Below are 15,978 nucleotides of genomic sequence, written 5' to 3' on the forward strand. Positions count from 1 at the left end.
CGTTGGCATGTCTTATTTCTCATCTGTGAAGCGGACCGGAGTAAGACCTGCTATTAGATGTTTAACACGGACCATTAGTCAGTGTGCACAAAACCTCCATGTATAGCCCGTAGGCTATAATTGGGTCGTGTGCTGTCTGGGGATTAACATGGATCACAAATACACAAGTGTGCCAGAGACCTTAACCCATTTCCGCTGCAGAACGTAAATTTACGTCCTGGCAGCGGGGTACTTCCCGCAACAGGGCGTAAACTTACGTCCTGGGGATAGCGCGGGATCACATATGATCCCGCGCTATCCTGCAGCGGGAGTCTGCTGTCAGTCACAGCCAGCGTCCCGCTGCAACAGCGGGGGGTCATCGGAGATGCGCCCCCGCTGTTAACCCCTTCCCTGTCGCGATCTAAGTAGATCGCGGCAGGGAAAGAGTTCACAGAGGGAGCGCACTTCCTCTGTGTCTCCGGCTGGCTCTCGCGATGTTATCGCGAGAGCCCGGCCTGTCGCCATGGTAACAGGACGCCAGACACTGGCGTCCTGTGTTACCAGTGCCTGGGATCGCTGTATAAGCGATAAGGCATGGCAGAGCCGTAGCTCTGCCATGCCTTATGACAGCGATCATCATGGCAGTGGTCAAAGTCCCCCAGGGGGACACAAATGTAAAGAAAACAAAGATTAAAAAAATGAATAAAAAAAAAATAGTAAAAAAAACATTTTTTAAATGCTTTTTCTCAGATTAGCATAAAAAAAGTTAAAAAAAACAACACACCACATATTTGATATTGTCCCGTCCGTAACGACGCGTACAATAAGATGCACATGCTTTTGACTGCACGAAAACCCCCCCAAAAAATGCTAAAAAACTGAGGCAAAATGCTAATTTTTAGCATTTTGCCTCACTAAAAAAGCAATAAAAGTGATCAAAAAAGCTGTATGTACCCCGAAATGGTACCAGTAAAAACTACAGCTCATCTCGCAAAAAATAAGCCCTCATAGAGCTCCGTACATCAAAAAATAAAAAAGTTACAGGACTTTAAATGCAGCGATTTAGAAAAAAAAAAAATTCCAAAAAAAGGGTTGTTATTGCAAAAAAGTGGATAAACCTAAAAAAACATTAAGAATTTTGGTATTGTAACCGTACCGACCCGCAGAAAAAATGGATTCTTATTTATGCGGCATGATTAACGCTGTAAAAAAAAAAAATAAATCTATGGCAGAATTGATGCGTTTTCTCTCCCTGCTATCATAAAAAAAATAATAAAAGTTTCACAATATAGTCAAATGTACCCAAAAATGACGCCGATAAAACTACAGTTCGCCACGCAAAAAACAAGCCCTTACACGGCCGCGTCGACGGAAAAATAAAGTTATGGCTTTTGATAAACGGAGAAGAAAATCCGCCAAAAATTGTTGCGTCCGTAAGCCCAAAATAGGCCGTGTCATGAAGGGGTTAACAAGATTGTCCAACATTTCATGTAAACCCTCGGGGAGCTTGTAGAAAAGCATATAGACACATTTACTGGCATAAAACCCTACAGTACAGGGCCCAGAGGCTGAGGAATGGAGCTCCTTGGGAGATGCAGTCACATGACTAGAGAGTTAAAGGGGTGTCCTTACCACAAGCATTCATAGTATATCCTATGCACATACCATAAACATTTCACCGAGGGTGACCTCAGCCTAATGGCTGCCTTCAAAGGGCTGATTGTAAGACTGGATAGTAATGGCGCCCCCATAGCCGTGGCCCCTGTTGTCCTCTGGTTGGCCAGCATTCTTACAGGCATCCCAGCCTGTTAGCAGCAGTCTAGTTGTGGCAACCACTGCTGAGTCTGTGACCGCTGACCTCTCCCCTCGGCGTCTGCAGTGCATTTAGGATGGCGTACGCAGACATCGGGAGGAAGAGGTCAGCGGTTACATACTCTGCGCTGCCGCCGCCGGACCGCTACTGCAGGCTGGGTCAATGGAATGGCTGCTGCACATCCGGCGGGCCACATACAATGAGGTGGCTGGCTGGGTTTGTACTTGAAAACATGCATAACTCACTTCTCCGTCTATACATCTCACCCGATGTAGAATGTTTCATCTTGAGTTCTCTCTTCTCCCCCTTCCAGGCCATCCAGTGGTTTGAGGACGGTTGTTCGGCCCAGCAGTCCTGGAAGCAGTTTCACCATATGTGTTACTGGGAGCTGATGTGGTGCGTTGCCTACAAGGGAATGTGGAGGGTCGCTTACTTCTATGCAGATCTGCTGAGCAAAGAAAACCGCTGGTCAAAGGTGCCCAGATACCTCCTCTAACTAGTTCTCTCTCACCAGACGCCTCCTCTAACTAGTTCTCTCTCACCAGACGCCTCCTCTAACTAGTTCTCGCTCGCCAGACGCCTCCTCTAACTAGTTCTCGCTCGCCAGACGCCTCCTCTAACTAGTTCTCGCTCGCCAGACGCCTCCTCTAACTAGTTCTCGCTCGCCAGACGCCTCCTCTAACTAGTTCTCGCTCGCCAGACGCCTCCTCTAACTAGTTCTCGCTCGCCAGACGCCTCCTCTAACTAGTTCTCGCTCGCCAGACGCCTCCTCTAACTAGTTCTCGCTCGCCAGACGCCTCCTCTAACTAGTTCTCGCTCGCCAGACGCCTCCTCTAACTAGTTCTCGCTCGCCAGACGCCTCCTCTAACTAGTTCTCGCTCGCCAGACGCCTCCTCTAACTAGTTCTCGCTCGCCAGACGCCTCCACTGGCTAGTTCTCGCTCGCCAGACGCCTCCTCTGGCTAGTTCTCGCTCGCCAGACGCCTCCTCTGGCTAGTTCTCGCTCGCCAGGCGCCTCCTCTGGCTAGTTCTCGCTCGCCAGGCGCCTCCTCTGGCTAGTTCTCGCTCGCCAGGCGCCTCCTCTGGCTAGTTCTCGCTCGCCAGGCGCCTCCTCTGGCTAGTTCTCGCTCGCCAGGCGCCTCCTCTGGCTAGTTCTCGCTCGCCAGGCGCCTCCTCTGGCTAGTTCTCGCTCGCCAGGCGCCTCCTCTGGCTAGTTCTCGCTCGCCAGGCGCCTCCTCTGGCTAGTTCTCGCTCGCCAGGCGCCTCCTCTGGCTAGTTCTCGCTCGCCAGGCGCCTCCTCTGGCTAGTTCTCGCTCGCCAGGCGCCTCCTCTGGCTAGTTCTCGCTCGCCAGGCGCCTCCTCTGGCTAGTTCTCGCTCGCCAGGCGCCTCCTCTGGCTAGTTCTCGCTCGCCAGGCGCCTCCTCTGGCTAGTTCTCGCTCGCCAGGCGCCTCCTCTGGCTAGTTCTCGCTCGCCAGGCGCCTCCTCTGGCTAGTTCTCGCTCGCCAGGCGCCTCCTCTGGCTAGTTCTCGCTCGCCAGGCGCCTCCTCTGGCTAGTTCTCGCTCGCCAGGCGCCTCCTCTGGCTAGTTCTCGCTCGCCAGCCTGTCTGCCAACTCTTCCTTTTACTGCTGCTCACTTGTGTAATATATAAAATACTGTAAACCCCAGCAGTCACGTAGACCATGAGGAATTCAAAGGACATGTTCGCTTTCATTTACTTACTCTGTACTGATCCTGAATTACAACTGTATTGTACTCTAGAGCTGCATTCACAATTCTTGAGGCTTCAGAGCTGAAATCTCTCGGCATTCCTGCTTTAGGGCTCATGTCCACAGGCAAAATATGATTTAAGATCCGCAGCGGATCTCCCGCATGCGGATCCGCATCCCATAGGGATGCATTGACCACCCGCGGGTAGATAAATACCCGCGGATCGTCAATAAAAGGGATTTAAAAAAAAATGGAGCATGGAAAAATCTGGACCATGCTCCATTTTCGTGCGGGTCTCCCGCGGGGACGGCTCCCGCGGGCTTCTATTGAAGCCTATGGAAGCTGTCCGGATCCGCGGGAGACCTAAAATAGGAATTTAAAGTATTTACCATCCGTAGCGGACCGGGAAGGTCTCCTCTTCCTCACGGCCGCATCTTCCTTGCTTCGGCTCGGCGGATGTGCCCGGCGCATGCGCGCGGCACGTCGAGGACGTGCCGGCGACGTGCCGCCGGCGTCAGGAATTCATCCGCCGGCCGAAAATGAAGATCCGGCCGTGAGGAACAGCAGACTTTCCCCGCCCGCTACGGATAGGTAAATTCTTTTAAATTGCTATTTTCGGCGCTCATGTCCGCGGGGCAGGAGGGACCCGCTGCAGATTCTCCATTGAGAATCTGCAGCGGATCTGATTTTCCCCGTAGACATGAGGCCTGTCTTCATAGAGCTTGTTCTAGTGGTTTGTATTCTGACATTAGGCATTTTGCTGTAAACTGAGGACAAAAAGTATCACTGCCTACCTTCTTGCATTATAAGAGCTCACCCAAGCTGTTGGAGGGAAAAATCAGTGCCCACATTTGTCAGACGTCTCTAGTAGTAATCAGCAGAATTGTGAATGCAGCTCTGGAGAATAAAACCAGCTATAACAAGTTGAATAGAACAAAGAGCGTTTTTCATCCTATCCGGTCCCTCATGGTGCTCACTCTGTGGACACTATAGCATACAGCAGGTATGCTGATTTCTGCGGTCTGTCATTTGTACTATTCGCTTACATTTTCAGTTTGCAGCAAGCTGCAGTGATGAGTCTGGTACGGTACATGAATATTCATATATTCACAGCACACCCCACTCCCTGTCCCTGATTACATATGGAGACCCCTGTCAATCAAGGGCGGGGGGAGCAGTGAATACATGATTAAGCCCATAGTGACGGCCAATTAGCCTGTTTACGGACTTCACTGATGGGCTTTAAACCTGCACATACATCATTTTAAGGCGGTAACTTGGCTGACTACTAACAACGAGGATCCTGCTCTACCTGCCAGGAGAGGAAAGCTCAGATACTGGCTGTTTAACTCCTTACATGCCACAATCCATAAATGGCAACTGCAGCATGTAAGCCGATAAGAGGAAAGTGGCTCCTTCTGTCACCCATTGGCACTCCAGTGCGATTGCAAGGTACCAGTGGGTTCCCATAGCAGCTGGAAGCCTGACAAAGGCCTTCATATCTTCCATGTCACTCAGCCTATTAGACCCACCTCCAGCAGAGTCTAATAGGCTGATATCACAGGCCAAGTAGACTGCACTACATAAGTAATTCAGTGTACTATTCTAGCCATTGAACGATCATATTTTCAAGTCTTTTTCAGACACTAAAAATAGTGTCAAAAAAGCCTCAATACAGTTTAATTTAAAGAAAAAATCCAGTTTAAAAAAATACAATTATTCCCCACAAAAACCCCTTCTCAATGGATAAAATACATTAAAAAGCCAAAGGCAGCACCTAATAGGTATAACTGCGCTCGTAATGACCCAGATGATGAATGTGTTTGTCACATGTTGAACTCGATAAAATTTTAAAAATTAATGCCAGAATTGCCATTTTTCTTGTTTGCCTCCCAAAAAACTCAATAAAAAGCCAATCCAGATGTCGCCTGCATCTCAGAATGGGACCGATAAATTACAAGATCTTCCTTCAAAAAACAAGCCCTCACAACTCCGTTATTGGGAAAATAACGACGCTATCGGTCTTAGAATGCGGTGATGCAAAGTCCATGGTTTTTCTATAAAAATATGCATTTATTGTGCAAAAAGTAGTAAAAAATAAGAAATCCATAAACACTCGGTATCGCAGTAATCGTGCTGATCAGATAACAAAGTTTTCAGGTTATTTCTACCAAATGGTGAACGCTGGAAAAGCAAAACCCAAAACAATGTTGAAATTTCTAGGGCGTTTTTTTTTTCAGTCTCCCATCCACAAAAAAAAAAAGTAATAGAAGTTCTAAAACGCATTCTATGTACTCCGCAGCGGGGCCATTAACACTTTAGTGACACCCCCATTGCCTTTTTACGTCCTAGCTAAGTGGGCTTTAATCCTCAGGGATGTAAAAACATGCTTTCCCTGAGGATTAAAGCCACGTGGGCTGAGGACCTGACAGCTCCATGCTGCGGCTCCTGGAGGTAGCCGACAACCTGGAGCTGTCATGGGGGCCACAGGAAACACCCCCTACCCCCAGTCATGCGATTGGCGCTATCTGACTGCATTAAAGTAAATACATTTTTTTTAAAAGATCGCATCCATGAGGGGGTCTGAAACTACTCGCTACTGTCCTCCCCTCAATGATCTGATCTGAAAAGGACCTTCGGCCGTCTTCTGCATGCCAAAGGAAATATGGTGACACATGCACAGTAAACCGGATCGTCACGGGACATTTAAAATCTCCTATCTCCGGCTACTGAAGGTAGCTGGGAAGCAGGAGATGTCACCGGGGAACGCGGTGAGTGTTCCTATGATTGCTGCTATCTAATGGATAACGGCAATCACGAAAAAATTAAAGTTAAAAAAAAAAAAAAAAAGTTAGTTTCACCTTCCCTCATCGATTGGATCCATGAGGGGAGGTGAAGATACTCCCCACTGCCCTCCGCGATGTCCTGCTGCGATATGGTCCTTCCAGGACCTTACGTCGCCTTCTGCGCATGCTAGAAGGGCTCGTGCCCCAGGAGACTTAAAATCCCTCTCCAATGGATAAGAGCGGTCATGTAAAGTAAAAAATTAAGAATTTTACCTCCCGTCACGGATCTGATCCATGAGGGGAGGTGAAATTACTTGCCTAAGGCCTCCAGCAATGTCCCCTGATGGGATGTTTATCCGCGGACCTTTCCCCAACAACTTCAGCGCATGGTTGACATTATCGCAAAAGCTGGGGATGGCCCGGGAAATTAAAAATCTTCTTGCTCCTAGCCACTAAAGGTAACAGAGAGCCTGGAGCAGTGACTGAGGGCCGTAGTGAGCAGTCTCTGATCATGTGATCGCCATTATCCAATGGATAATGCCGATCACGTAAAAGTTAAAAACAGTTCATCTTTAATGCTCCTTTCAGTTTGGGCCCCATTGTGCATGCAGACAGAAGATTAGGGCCACAATGGGTATGTTTCTGAACACAGGACAAACTGGGATCCATTTTGGGGTGAAAGTCTTCATTCCTATGTGTGCTGTACAAAAAAATGTTTTTAAAATGACACAATTGCCAAACAATGAACATCATAATTTTTTCCTTCTGCTTTGTTTAGATTCATTCAAAAACTGTGGTGTCAAAATACGCAGTACACCCCTAGATAAATTCGTTAAGGGGTCTAGTTTTCAAAATGGGGTCATTTGTGGGGGTTCTCTATCATTTTGGCCGCTCGAGGGCTCTACAAGTGGGCAATGGGGCCTAAATCACCTTCAAGCCAAATGTCTGTTCTGAAAGCCAGCGGCTGCTCCTTTCGGTTTAGGCCCCGTTGCGCATACAGACATATTAGGGCCACAACGGGTATGTTTCTGAATACAGGACAAACGGGGAGATCAAGTTTGGGGTGTAAATCCTCATTTTCATGTGCACTATAGAAAAAATGTTTTTAAAATATCACATTTGCAAAAATATGAAATTTTTTTTTCTTTCTCTAAATTGCATTAATTCCTGAAAAGAAACTGTGGGGTCAAAATACTCCTGATTTCCCCCCCCCCCCCCCCCCTCAGTGAATACATTATGGGGTGTAGTTTTTTTAAATGGGGTCATTTGTGGGAGTATCTATCATTCAGACACCTATGAGCCTTTACAATCTTGGCTTGCTGTAAGAAAACAAAGTGTTCCTCAAAATGTTCATAATTAATGTTAAATTTGTACGTCTCCTAAATGGTTAAAAAAAAAGAAAACAGTTTTTCAGATGTGCGTCCAGAATAAAGTAAACAGATGGAAATATATATCTTAGCCCAAATTTGTACAGTTTGTTTGCATATATTTGAGATATTACAGTTGAAAATGGCACTTTTTTAATATATCCACACAAACTCGATAGGCCTATTTTCACCACCTAAATGAAGTACAACATGTGGCGAAAAAACAATGTCAGAATCACTGGGATATGCAAAACCTTTACAGAGTTATTCTATGTTAAAGTGAGAAATGTCAGATTTCCAAAATTTGGCCTGGTCACTGAGGCGCAAACAGGCTTCGACAGTGAAAATCGCTTGGTCCTGAAGGCAAAAAATAGGCTGATCACTAAGTAGTTAATTAGCCACAACAGACTTATCTCCACCGCTCACTGTATACTCCGGTAGGGATGGGTATAAATGACAGAATGCTGAAATAGCTTGTATGGCACTGTAGCCCAGGCACCATCTGGTTTCTGACGGGTTCCCTTTAAGGATTTGGTGCATCTATGCAATACATGAATGCCTGTTAATTAGAACGGGCAACTTTGTTATATTTCTCCTTTCATGCCGGCAGATTCCCCAGTGATAACGAAGTGCTAAGGGGTACTTTATAATCATGATGCTCCCTATCAATGGGGAACAGGCTTTGAATGATGGGGAGAACCTCCATACATATGCCATATCGGAGCTCGTGGATAGTGTAGAGGTGGTTTCCCATGCAAGTCGAGATCAGAGCAGATCCTGCAATTAGAAGACTAGTAATAGAATCCAGAAAGAGATCCTACGCCATCACCTTAATTTCTCAATTTCTACTCTTCTCTGGAGCCTCCTCAGCTCTGCTCTCTCCTGTCAGTCACATTTCTTCTCTCTTTCCTCTAGGCCATGTATGTGTACATGAAGGCAGCCTTTCTCAGCATGCTACCTGCCGACGAGCCTCGACCATTTGATGAGAGCGAGGTGGAGTTGTTCAGGTACGGACTCTATAGCGTTGGGTTCCACCACAGATATGGGCAAGTGAGGAACGGTTCACCTCTCGCTCTCTGTTATCTGCAGACTTGTGCCAACACTGAAACAAAGAATAGCTGGAAAATCTCCACCCACTGAAAAGTATGTCATTCGGAAGGCGAGGAGATACCAAGCCAAGGATCCTGTCAGCTTACCCGTCCCTGCACTGGTAGGTAAATATTTATTAGAGTGAGTAGAAAGTTCCCCTCATGAGGCAAATAGAGGTTGAGCTGTTTGGGTTGCAACCTTGCAATCCCATTGTTCTTCTTTATATAAGTAGTGTCATAGTTGGCCGGTTTGACATTTATCTCTACCTGCATTGAAATACTTTTACCTTTCTGACAAAAGATTGACAACTATTAGAGATGAGCGAACGTACTCGGTAAGGCCGATTTCGCAATCGAGCACCGTGATTTTCGAGTACTTCACTACTCGGGTGAAAAGATTCTGGGGGCACCGTGGGTGAGCGGGGGGTTGCAGAGGGGAGTGGGGGGGAGAGGGAGAGAGAGAGAGCTCCCCCCTGTTCCGCGCTGCTACCCCACGCTCCGCCCCTGGTGACCCCTGAATCTTTTCACCCGAGTAGTGAAGTACTCGAAAATCGCGGTGCTCAATTGCGAAAGCGGCCTTACCGAGTATGTTCGCTCATCTCTAACAACTATCTTTCATGTGTATGATCATCTTAAAGGCTATGGAAATTCTTTTGCATGAAAACTCTATACACATATCTTCCTAAGTCCCTGCAGAAAAATATTATGCATTTATCTGTTTTGTTAGTTTTTTTTTTTTTTGCATTGAGTTTTCCTTCTCATGCATTTAGAAAGCCTCATACTTGGTTGGCAAGCTCTCATACAGTCAGTCTTCTGTTTGGAGGTGTTCCCAGCATTGATCTGCTGATCTCTGTCATGTGCACAAGCTCAGCTCCTCTTCCCCTCTCGTCTTTCAGAAGCTGTGTATCATAACCACTCCCACTTAGACAATATGAGGGGTAGCTGTGTAGTACTGAGTAGCTGCTGGTCTCGTTCCCCCTCACTGCTGATAAGAGCATAATTCATCTGGAGTTAATTACAGCCCTTTGTAATAGTAGCTTTCTTTGCTGTCTGTCTTCCTGATCTCTTCCACCATCCTCTGCACTGTCATACAGCTCTCTGTAATAGTTCAGTGGAAAGACCGTGAATGCATATTCACAACAGAGGATCATACTAGGGGGAGGAGCTAAGCTTTCAGCCCTCCAATCTGCATCGAGTTGCAAAATAATACGAGCATAGAAATCAAATGGTCAGAAACTTTTAATGGAAATTAATTACAAAAAAAACATTGATTTATAAAAAGAGTGCAAAGCTGTACCTAACCCATTCTCAGACCTCCTAAAAGTGAAGTGTTAAAGGGATCATACACTCTATCACCTTTTCAAATATTGTATAAGGACATATGGATATCAAAACCAGCAGCGGTGTGGAGTTGAAAAAATCATAGATCTTATTTACTATACTAACGCCACTCTCCCTGTGAGAAGGTTGGAGTAACTCTTTGACTCTCTTGAAGGGGTCTTCTTATCAAGATATCCCCCTTTTGTTTGGCTACACCCCCATATTCAGCTGATAGCTGGAAATGCTGCGTTTTCCGGACTGAAAACTAGTCTTTGTCTCAGCTCTGGCTAAAAAAAGGGATGCCTGAATTAAGGACCCCTTTTTACATCCCCTTTTAGCAGAAATGACCTGCACCAAGCCTTTCATGTAGCTGCAAATAAAAGTTGTATAACATTGCTAAGGAACTTTGGACCATTGTTCCCTGCAAATGTGTTTCAGTTTATCAATATCTATGGGATGCCTTTTTGTGCACAGCCCTCTGCAGATTATGCCACGGCATCTCTTCAGAAGGTCAGGACTCTGACTTGGCCGCCCCAAAACCCAAATCTTGATTTTTTTCCAACCATTCTTTAGTGGATTTACTTGTGTGCTTTGGGCCATTGTCTTGTTGCGTCACCCAACGTCTCGAGTTTGAGGTCGTGTACGGCTGCCCTTACATCCTGCTGTAAGATGTGCTGATCTACCTTTTTTTACTGGCCATTAACAATTATCCCCAATGTTCTCCAGTTGTAAATAATTTGTCTGTGGATTGAAGTAGATCCAGATCCTTTGTAGCCTTTTCCAGCTTCATACATGTCTATAACAGATCTTCTGGAGATTGCTTACATGGAGGCGCAGTTCACACTATCAAGAACAGATTTGTTAGTAACCAGGCTTTGTGTACATTTATTTAGTGGTTAAAGCACCTATGAAAGCCACACTTATCTTCTTGGTCAAGAACACTTCCTAATGAGTAATAACAGTGGAGTATATATGTGTGCGCCCCCCTTTTAACCAGTGGTGGGGTTTTCTTCTGTCTTGCAGGAGATGATGTACTTGTGGAATGGCTTCTCTGTACTCGGTAAGGACCCGCAGTTGACAGAAGATACCTTGAATACACTTTGTATGGCTGAGAACCGCCTGCTGCAGGAGCCAGGTAAATGTGCCAGTCATAAGACAGTGCTGCCATCACTAGCAGCAGTGACCAATGAAGGTGCCAAGACAACAACTGATGACATGTATGGATGCCCATCTACAGTCGGGTTATTTTACCCTTTCCTCCACAGCCAACGACTACCAGGACGACGACCACTGCTCCATTTTACTTCTAAAAGGTTTATGTCTGAAGCATCGGGGAAGGCTGGAACAAGCTGAAGAATGCTTCACCCAGATCAGGTCAGGAGACGAGGATGTGTAGTCATCTTGGAAGGGATTGTCTGTTTTAGACAATCCCTTTTAATTAGAAGCATCCATTAAGCTGAACACAGTCATTGTAGCTGGGTCTCCAAGGATTCAGCAAGGGTTACACTTCCCCTGCAGCACCTCCACAGGTGAAATGAAGCATTACATCGTGCACAATGACCTGTACGAACATACCGGGTTCTCCAGAGAGGACGAGATACGTTTTTGTAACTCTTCTCCAGCACATGGACCCCCTTCCCATTAACTTTGAATGTCCTAATAATATGTTTGAAAACCTGCTTAAGGAAGCGATCACACATTACAGAAACGCAGCAAAACCGCAGGTTAGAGTTATGGCGCAGCTACAGCAGAAAGTTGGCGGCATTGTTTACCTCTACATGTGAACTTAAATGGTAAATGCTTCCGTTGCGAACACACCCTAAAAGAGTCCTTTACAATTTTAACCGTATTTCAGCTTAAATCTACATAAAGGGTGGAGGCGGGCCGGTTTCACATCTGCGTCAGAACCTCCGCTTCAAAATACCAGAAGAAAAAGCGATGCATCCAGTGCTTTTTCTTCCATACAAAAGCCTGGCGGTTGACCTCCATTATAGTCAATGGGGTCTATTCAACTGGGGCCGTTTGGCTGCGGTGGTTCCCCTTTCCTGCTGTCCGAACGGAGCAGAAAACTGGAATGCCTAACGCAGGTGAGAAACAACCCAGAAACCGCTTTAGTACAGGTGGGTTTGTTTCACGTTTTCTCCATTCGCATATAAAGCTGCTTTCAAACTTCTTCCGGTTGTCCTTGGAAACAGACACTAAATTCGCTTCACCCTGCTGTCAGTCATGTGACTTAGATGTCAGTCACGCCTCCTCCCACAATGCACTGCTTGCAGGAAACTGTCAAGATTATGAACTTGTCTTTAGACATAAACAATGACGAAAACCTGTAAGTCAAAATCCGTACAAGAGTAGAAGACGGTTTATACAAGGACAATAAGGGACTTCCTGCTCTCACACCCCTCCACAGTAATCTGATGTCTCATGTGAGCAGATAATCTTGTTTGTTTTCCTGCAGCGAGAAGAAGATGAAGTATGATCACCATTTAGTACCCAACGCTTTGCTGGAGATGAGTCTTCTGTACATGCAGCAACGCAGAGGAGAAGATGCCATCCCGCTCCTACGACGTGCCAAGTATGTAACTCTGCATCAGTATGACAACTGCTGCCACTAGGGGGCTCCTCTGACCACTAGATGTATTTACGTTGAAGGGAATGTTTGCCAGTTTGATTTTTTTCAAAGGGGGCATTGCCACCTCTGGAATCCTATTTGAGTGTGTTTGAAATCATAAAACAATGCCCTCACCCATAAGATGTCTATTTCCAAAATGCTCCATTCTCCAGATATTGATTCCTCTGTCATCTGGTTGTTTACTACTCGTTGCCAGGGCAACAGTCCAACTCTTCTATGGCAAGAAATAGCAGAGCACAACAGCAGCTGATGGCCGGGCTGAATGTGAGTGAGTGAGCGCCTGCTCCTGAGATCCTGGCCATCAGATTTAAATGAAAGAAGTGCACAATTGCTGGCCGCCTTTATTTCTTTCCACAAAAGGGCCGGTCTGTTTCCCTGGCAACGAATGGTAAACAACCAGAGGGCAGAGGAATCAATATCCGGAGAACGGAGCACTTTAGAAACAGACCTCTTATGGGTGAGTGCGTTTTATGATTTTCAAACACATTGAATTAAGATTCCTGACATAAGAATACCCCTTCGAAGAGCTTCTCCTCCATCGACCGTTGAAGACTGCCCCAAGATGGCTCTACATGGGGTTGTTCTCAGCTGCCGGAAGGAGCCGAAATGGCCAACAGAGCAAAAGTGCTCTGAAGGTACTCTGTAACACATAAGGGCCTCATGCACACGGGCGGATTTGTTTTGTGGATTGGACTGGTATGGAAAAGTGATTCTTCATGCACACGAGCGGAAACCAATTGCAGATGAAAAGTCGCAGCATGCTCCATTTTTACGCGAATTCCTTTAAAAGCAATGGAAGCCGTCAGACAGCGGCCTTTCCGCAATTGACATTACAGAAAGGACGCGGATTCAAAAGCAGGTTTTTAAAAAAAAAATTAAAAAAATCTGTACAGCGTCTGTCCGGCAGTGAGCCGTGCGGACCATCCGCAGTACAGAAAGAAAAGCAGGTACACGCAAACGCCGCTGCTACTAGGGCTGGATTCTGTATGCAGAATCGGACCCGCCCCTGTGTTTGGCCTTATTCCTGAAACAGTCTTTGGGAAGTCTTGCAGAGGACATGGGGGTTACTGTCAGGAGGGGGTTAATGTCAGGAGGGGGTCTTGGTACTTTTTGTCTCCTGTTATGGAACGTGTAAAGGCGGTGAGCTGCTGTTGTAACCAGCTGCCATATACAGATGTGAGCTGGCGAACTGTACAATGGGGTCACATGAAGACGGGCCTCCTTGGGTCTTGGTGGATTCTCTAATTCCAGTCTCTTTGATCTTCGTCTTTCCTATAGAAACAATTACAAGAATTACTCCATGGAATCGCGCACCTTGTTCAGGATTCACGCCGCCCTGACAAAGCTCAGAGCCCCAGACTCGGAAGAGAGCAGCACAGATGGTGCCAGCTTGTCTTGACCACCCCGTGCCAGCTTCCTAATGAAGTACAGATACAACCAGTTTACTCAGGATACTTCGCAAAATTTAAAAAAAAAAGCCCCATATTGGTCGCTTTTGGGACGCGACCGCTCTACTGCCATGTGACTCCTGCCGTCTGTGATTTGTCTGTAAAATGTTTTATATTACCGAGTGAGGCAACACTAATAATAATGATGAATGTGTTACAATAGTCTCAGCAGGAAGCGTCCTCTGCTGCAGCCAATCAGGTCAGTTTTCATTTTGTAACCTGTACTGAAAAAATGAAAGATGGACTCCGACCGGTTGTGATGGACCAAAACCATTCTATTTTACGAGGCCCGGTGAATGGGCAGTGTGTGAACCAGATTACTGTCTGCAAATGTAATAAATTATATAGTTGTAGTAACAGTTGTAATGTGTTCATTTATGATTGTATGTAGAGAGGGAGGAGCCAGAGTGCCCCTCCCACAAAAGAGCGACAAATGGGAGGAGTTGTGGCCTGAACTCTGCCCCTCCCACCATGGGGGGTGATGCAAAGGAATGAATGTATTTGACATGAAGACTGCCCCTCACACCAGATGGTGACAGGAGCAAAGAGTGGCGAGCCTCTTCCTTCCACCCCAGCATGACAGGGGCTGCCTTCCAATAGATGGCGCTGCAGAGGTATGGTTTCATCTCTTTTATAGGCACAAAAGAGGAACTAGGAGAGGGAGTTTCTCTCCCACCGTAGGGGTCTCGTTTTGTCAGGAGCCCCTTATAAAAGGAGGTTGTCCACAAAAGTGACATGTTCAAGAACAAGGGGGAAAATTCATTAAAGGTCGTATTCCCATTGCACAACATGTCCTGATCTCAGTGTCAGACCAGGATAGCAAATGGGATTTTTCAAACTCAGATTATCTGTCCGAGCGAAAAAAATCTGCTCGTCTGCATGAACCCATTCTGTGAGTTCTGCCCATCTCGGGCACGGAAACTTCAGCCATAGAAATGTAGCCTAAGACTGGAATTTCATATCCGCAGAGTCCAAACGACCATCCAGTTAAGAAAGCAATACAACATGCCCTGGGCTCTGGTCTCATTGGACATGGCAAAAGCTTTTGACTCGCTGGAGTGGGTCTTTTTGGAAGCCTGTCTGGTCGGGTTTGGATTCGGACCTATATTCCAACAATGGGTTAAAACCATATATAAATCCCCGAGCGCAAATGTAATCGTAAATGGCATTCCATCGACTGAATTTCAACTGGCAAGAGGCACCCGACAGGGATGCCCTCTGTCTCCGGCCTTGTTTGCCATAGCCATTGAAGCTCTAGCGATCCGCCTAAGAAATACCCCTGAAGTGAAGGGCATTAAATGGGCAGACCTCGAAAGTAAAGTGGGAATGTATGCGGATGACACAATACTCTTCCTATCGGACCCAATACAAACCTTCTCCCAAGCTATGGTTCACATAGACCGACAGATTCTCCTATTTTTCGGGACTACATGTCAACTGGTCCAAATCAACAATCCTTTACACCGATCTTAGCCCAAAAAATGACCCCTGTGTCACCAGGTACGGATTAAAACCGGTATCGTCATTTAAATACCTAGGGGTGTTCATGTCACACGACCATAATAACGCCATAGCAGAAAACATAACCCCACTACTAGACAATATCAAACACAAACTGAAGAGATGGGCTAAGTTACCGCTCTCTGTAGCCGGACGCATAAATCTCATTAAAATGACTATCCAACCCAAATGTCTATACATACTGCAACACATGCCGGTACGAGTCCCCAAGCGCTATTTCCAATCCTTAAATTCCCTTATCACATTTATATGGAACTCCTCCCGCTCCAAGCTAAGCCTGGCCACACTACAGAGACCCAAAGAACAAGCAGGAATG

At 46.3% G+C, this 15,978-nt stretch overlaps 1 protein-coding gene across 1 annotated transcript in view; it reads left to right on the forward strand.

Moving 5' to 3' along the window:
• LOC136612892 (tetratricopeptide repeat protein 39A-like) overlaps positions 1–14,498 on the forward strand; it is a 38,987-nt gene extending 24,489 nt beyond the window's left edge. The window contains exons 12-18 of the mRNA XM_066593631.1: positions 2,106–2,267; positions 8,569–8,660; positions 8,743–8,863; positions 11,085–11,196; positions 11,327–11,435; positions 12,520–12,636; positions 13,972–14,498. Coding sequence (XP_066449728.1) covers positions 2,106–2,267; positions 8,569–8,660; positions 8,743–8,863; positions 11,085–11,196; positions 11,327–11,435; positions 12,520–12,636; positions 13,972–14,092 — 834 coding nt within the window. The 3' untranslated portion in view covers positions 14,093–14,498. The remainder of the gene's footprint in view (positions 1–2,105; positions 2,268–8,568; positions 8,661–8,742; positions 8,864–11,084; positions 11,197–11,326; positions 11,436–12,519; positions 12,637–13,971) is intronic.
• Positions 14,499–15,978: the final 1,480 nt, after the last annotated feature.

This window comes from Eleutherodactylus coqui, chromosome 2, assembly GCF_035609145.1.
Source record: "Eleutherodactylus coqui strain aEleCoq1 chromosome 2, aEleCoq1.hap1, whole genome shotgun sequence".
NCBI lineage: Eukaryota > Metazoa > Chordata > Amphibia > Anura > Eleutherodactylidae > Eleutherodactylus > Eleutherodactylus coqui.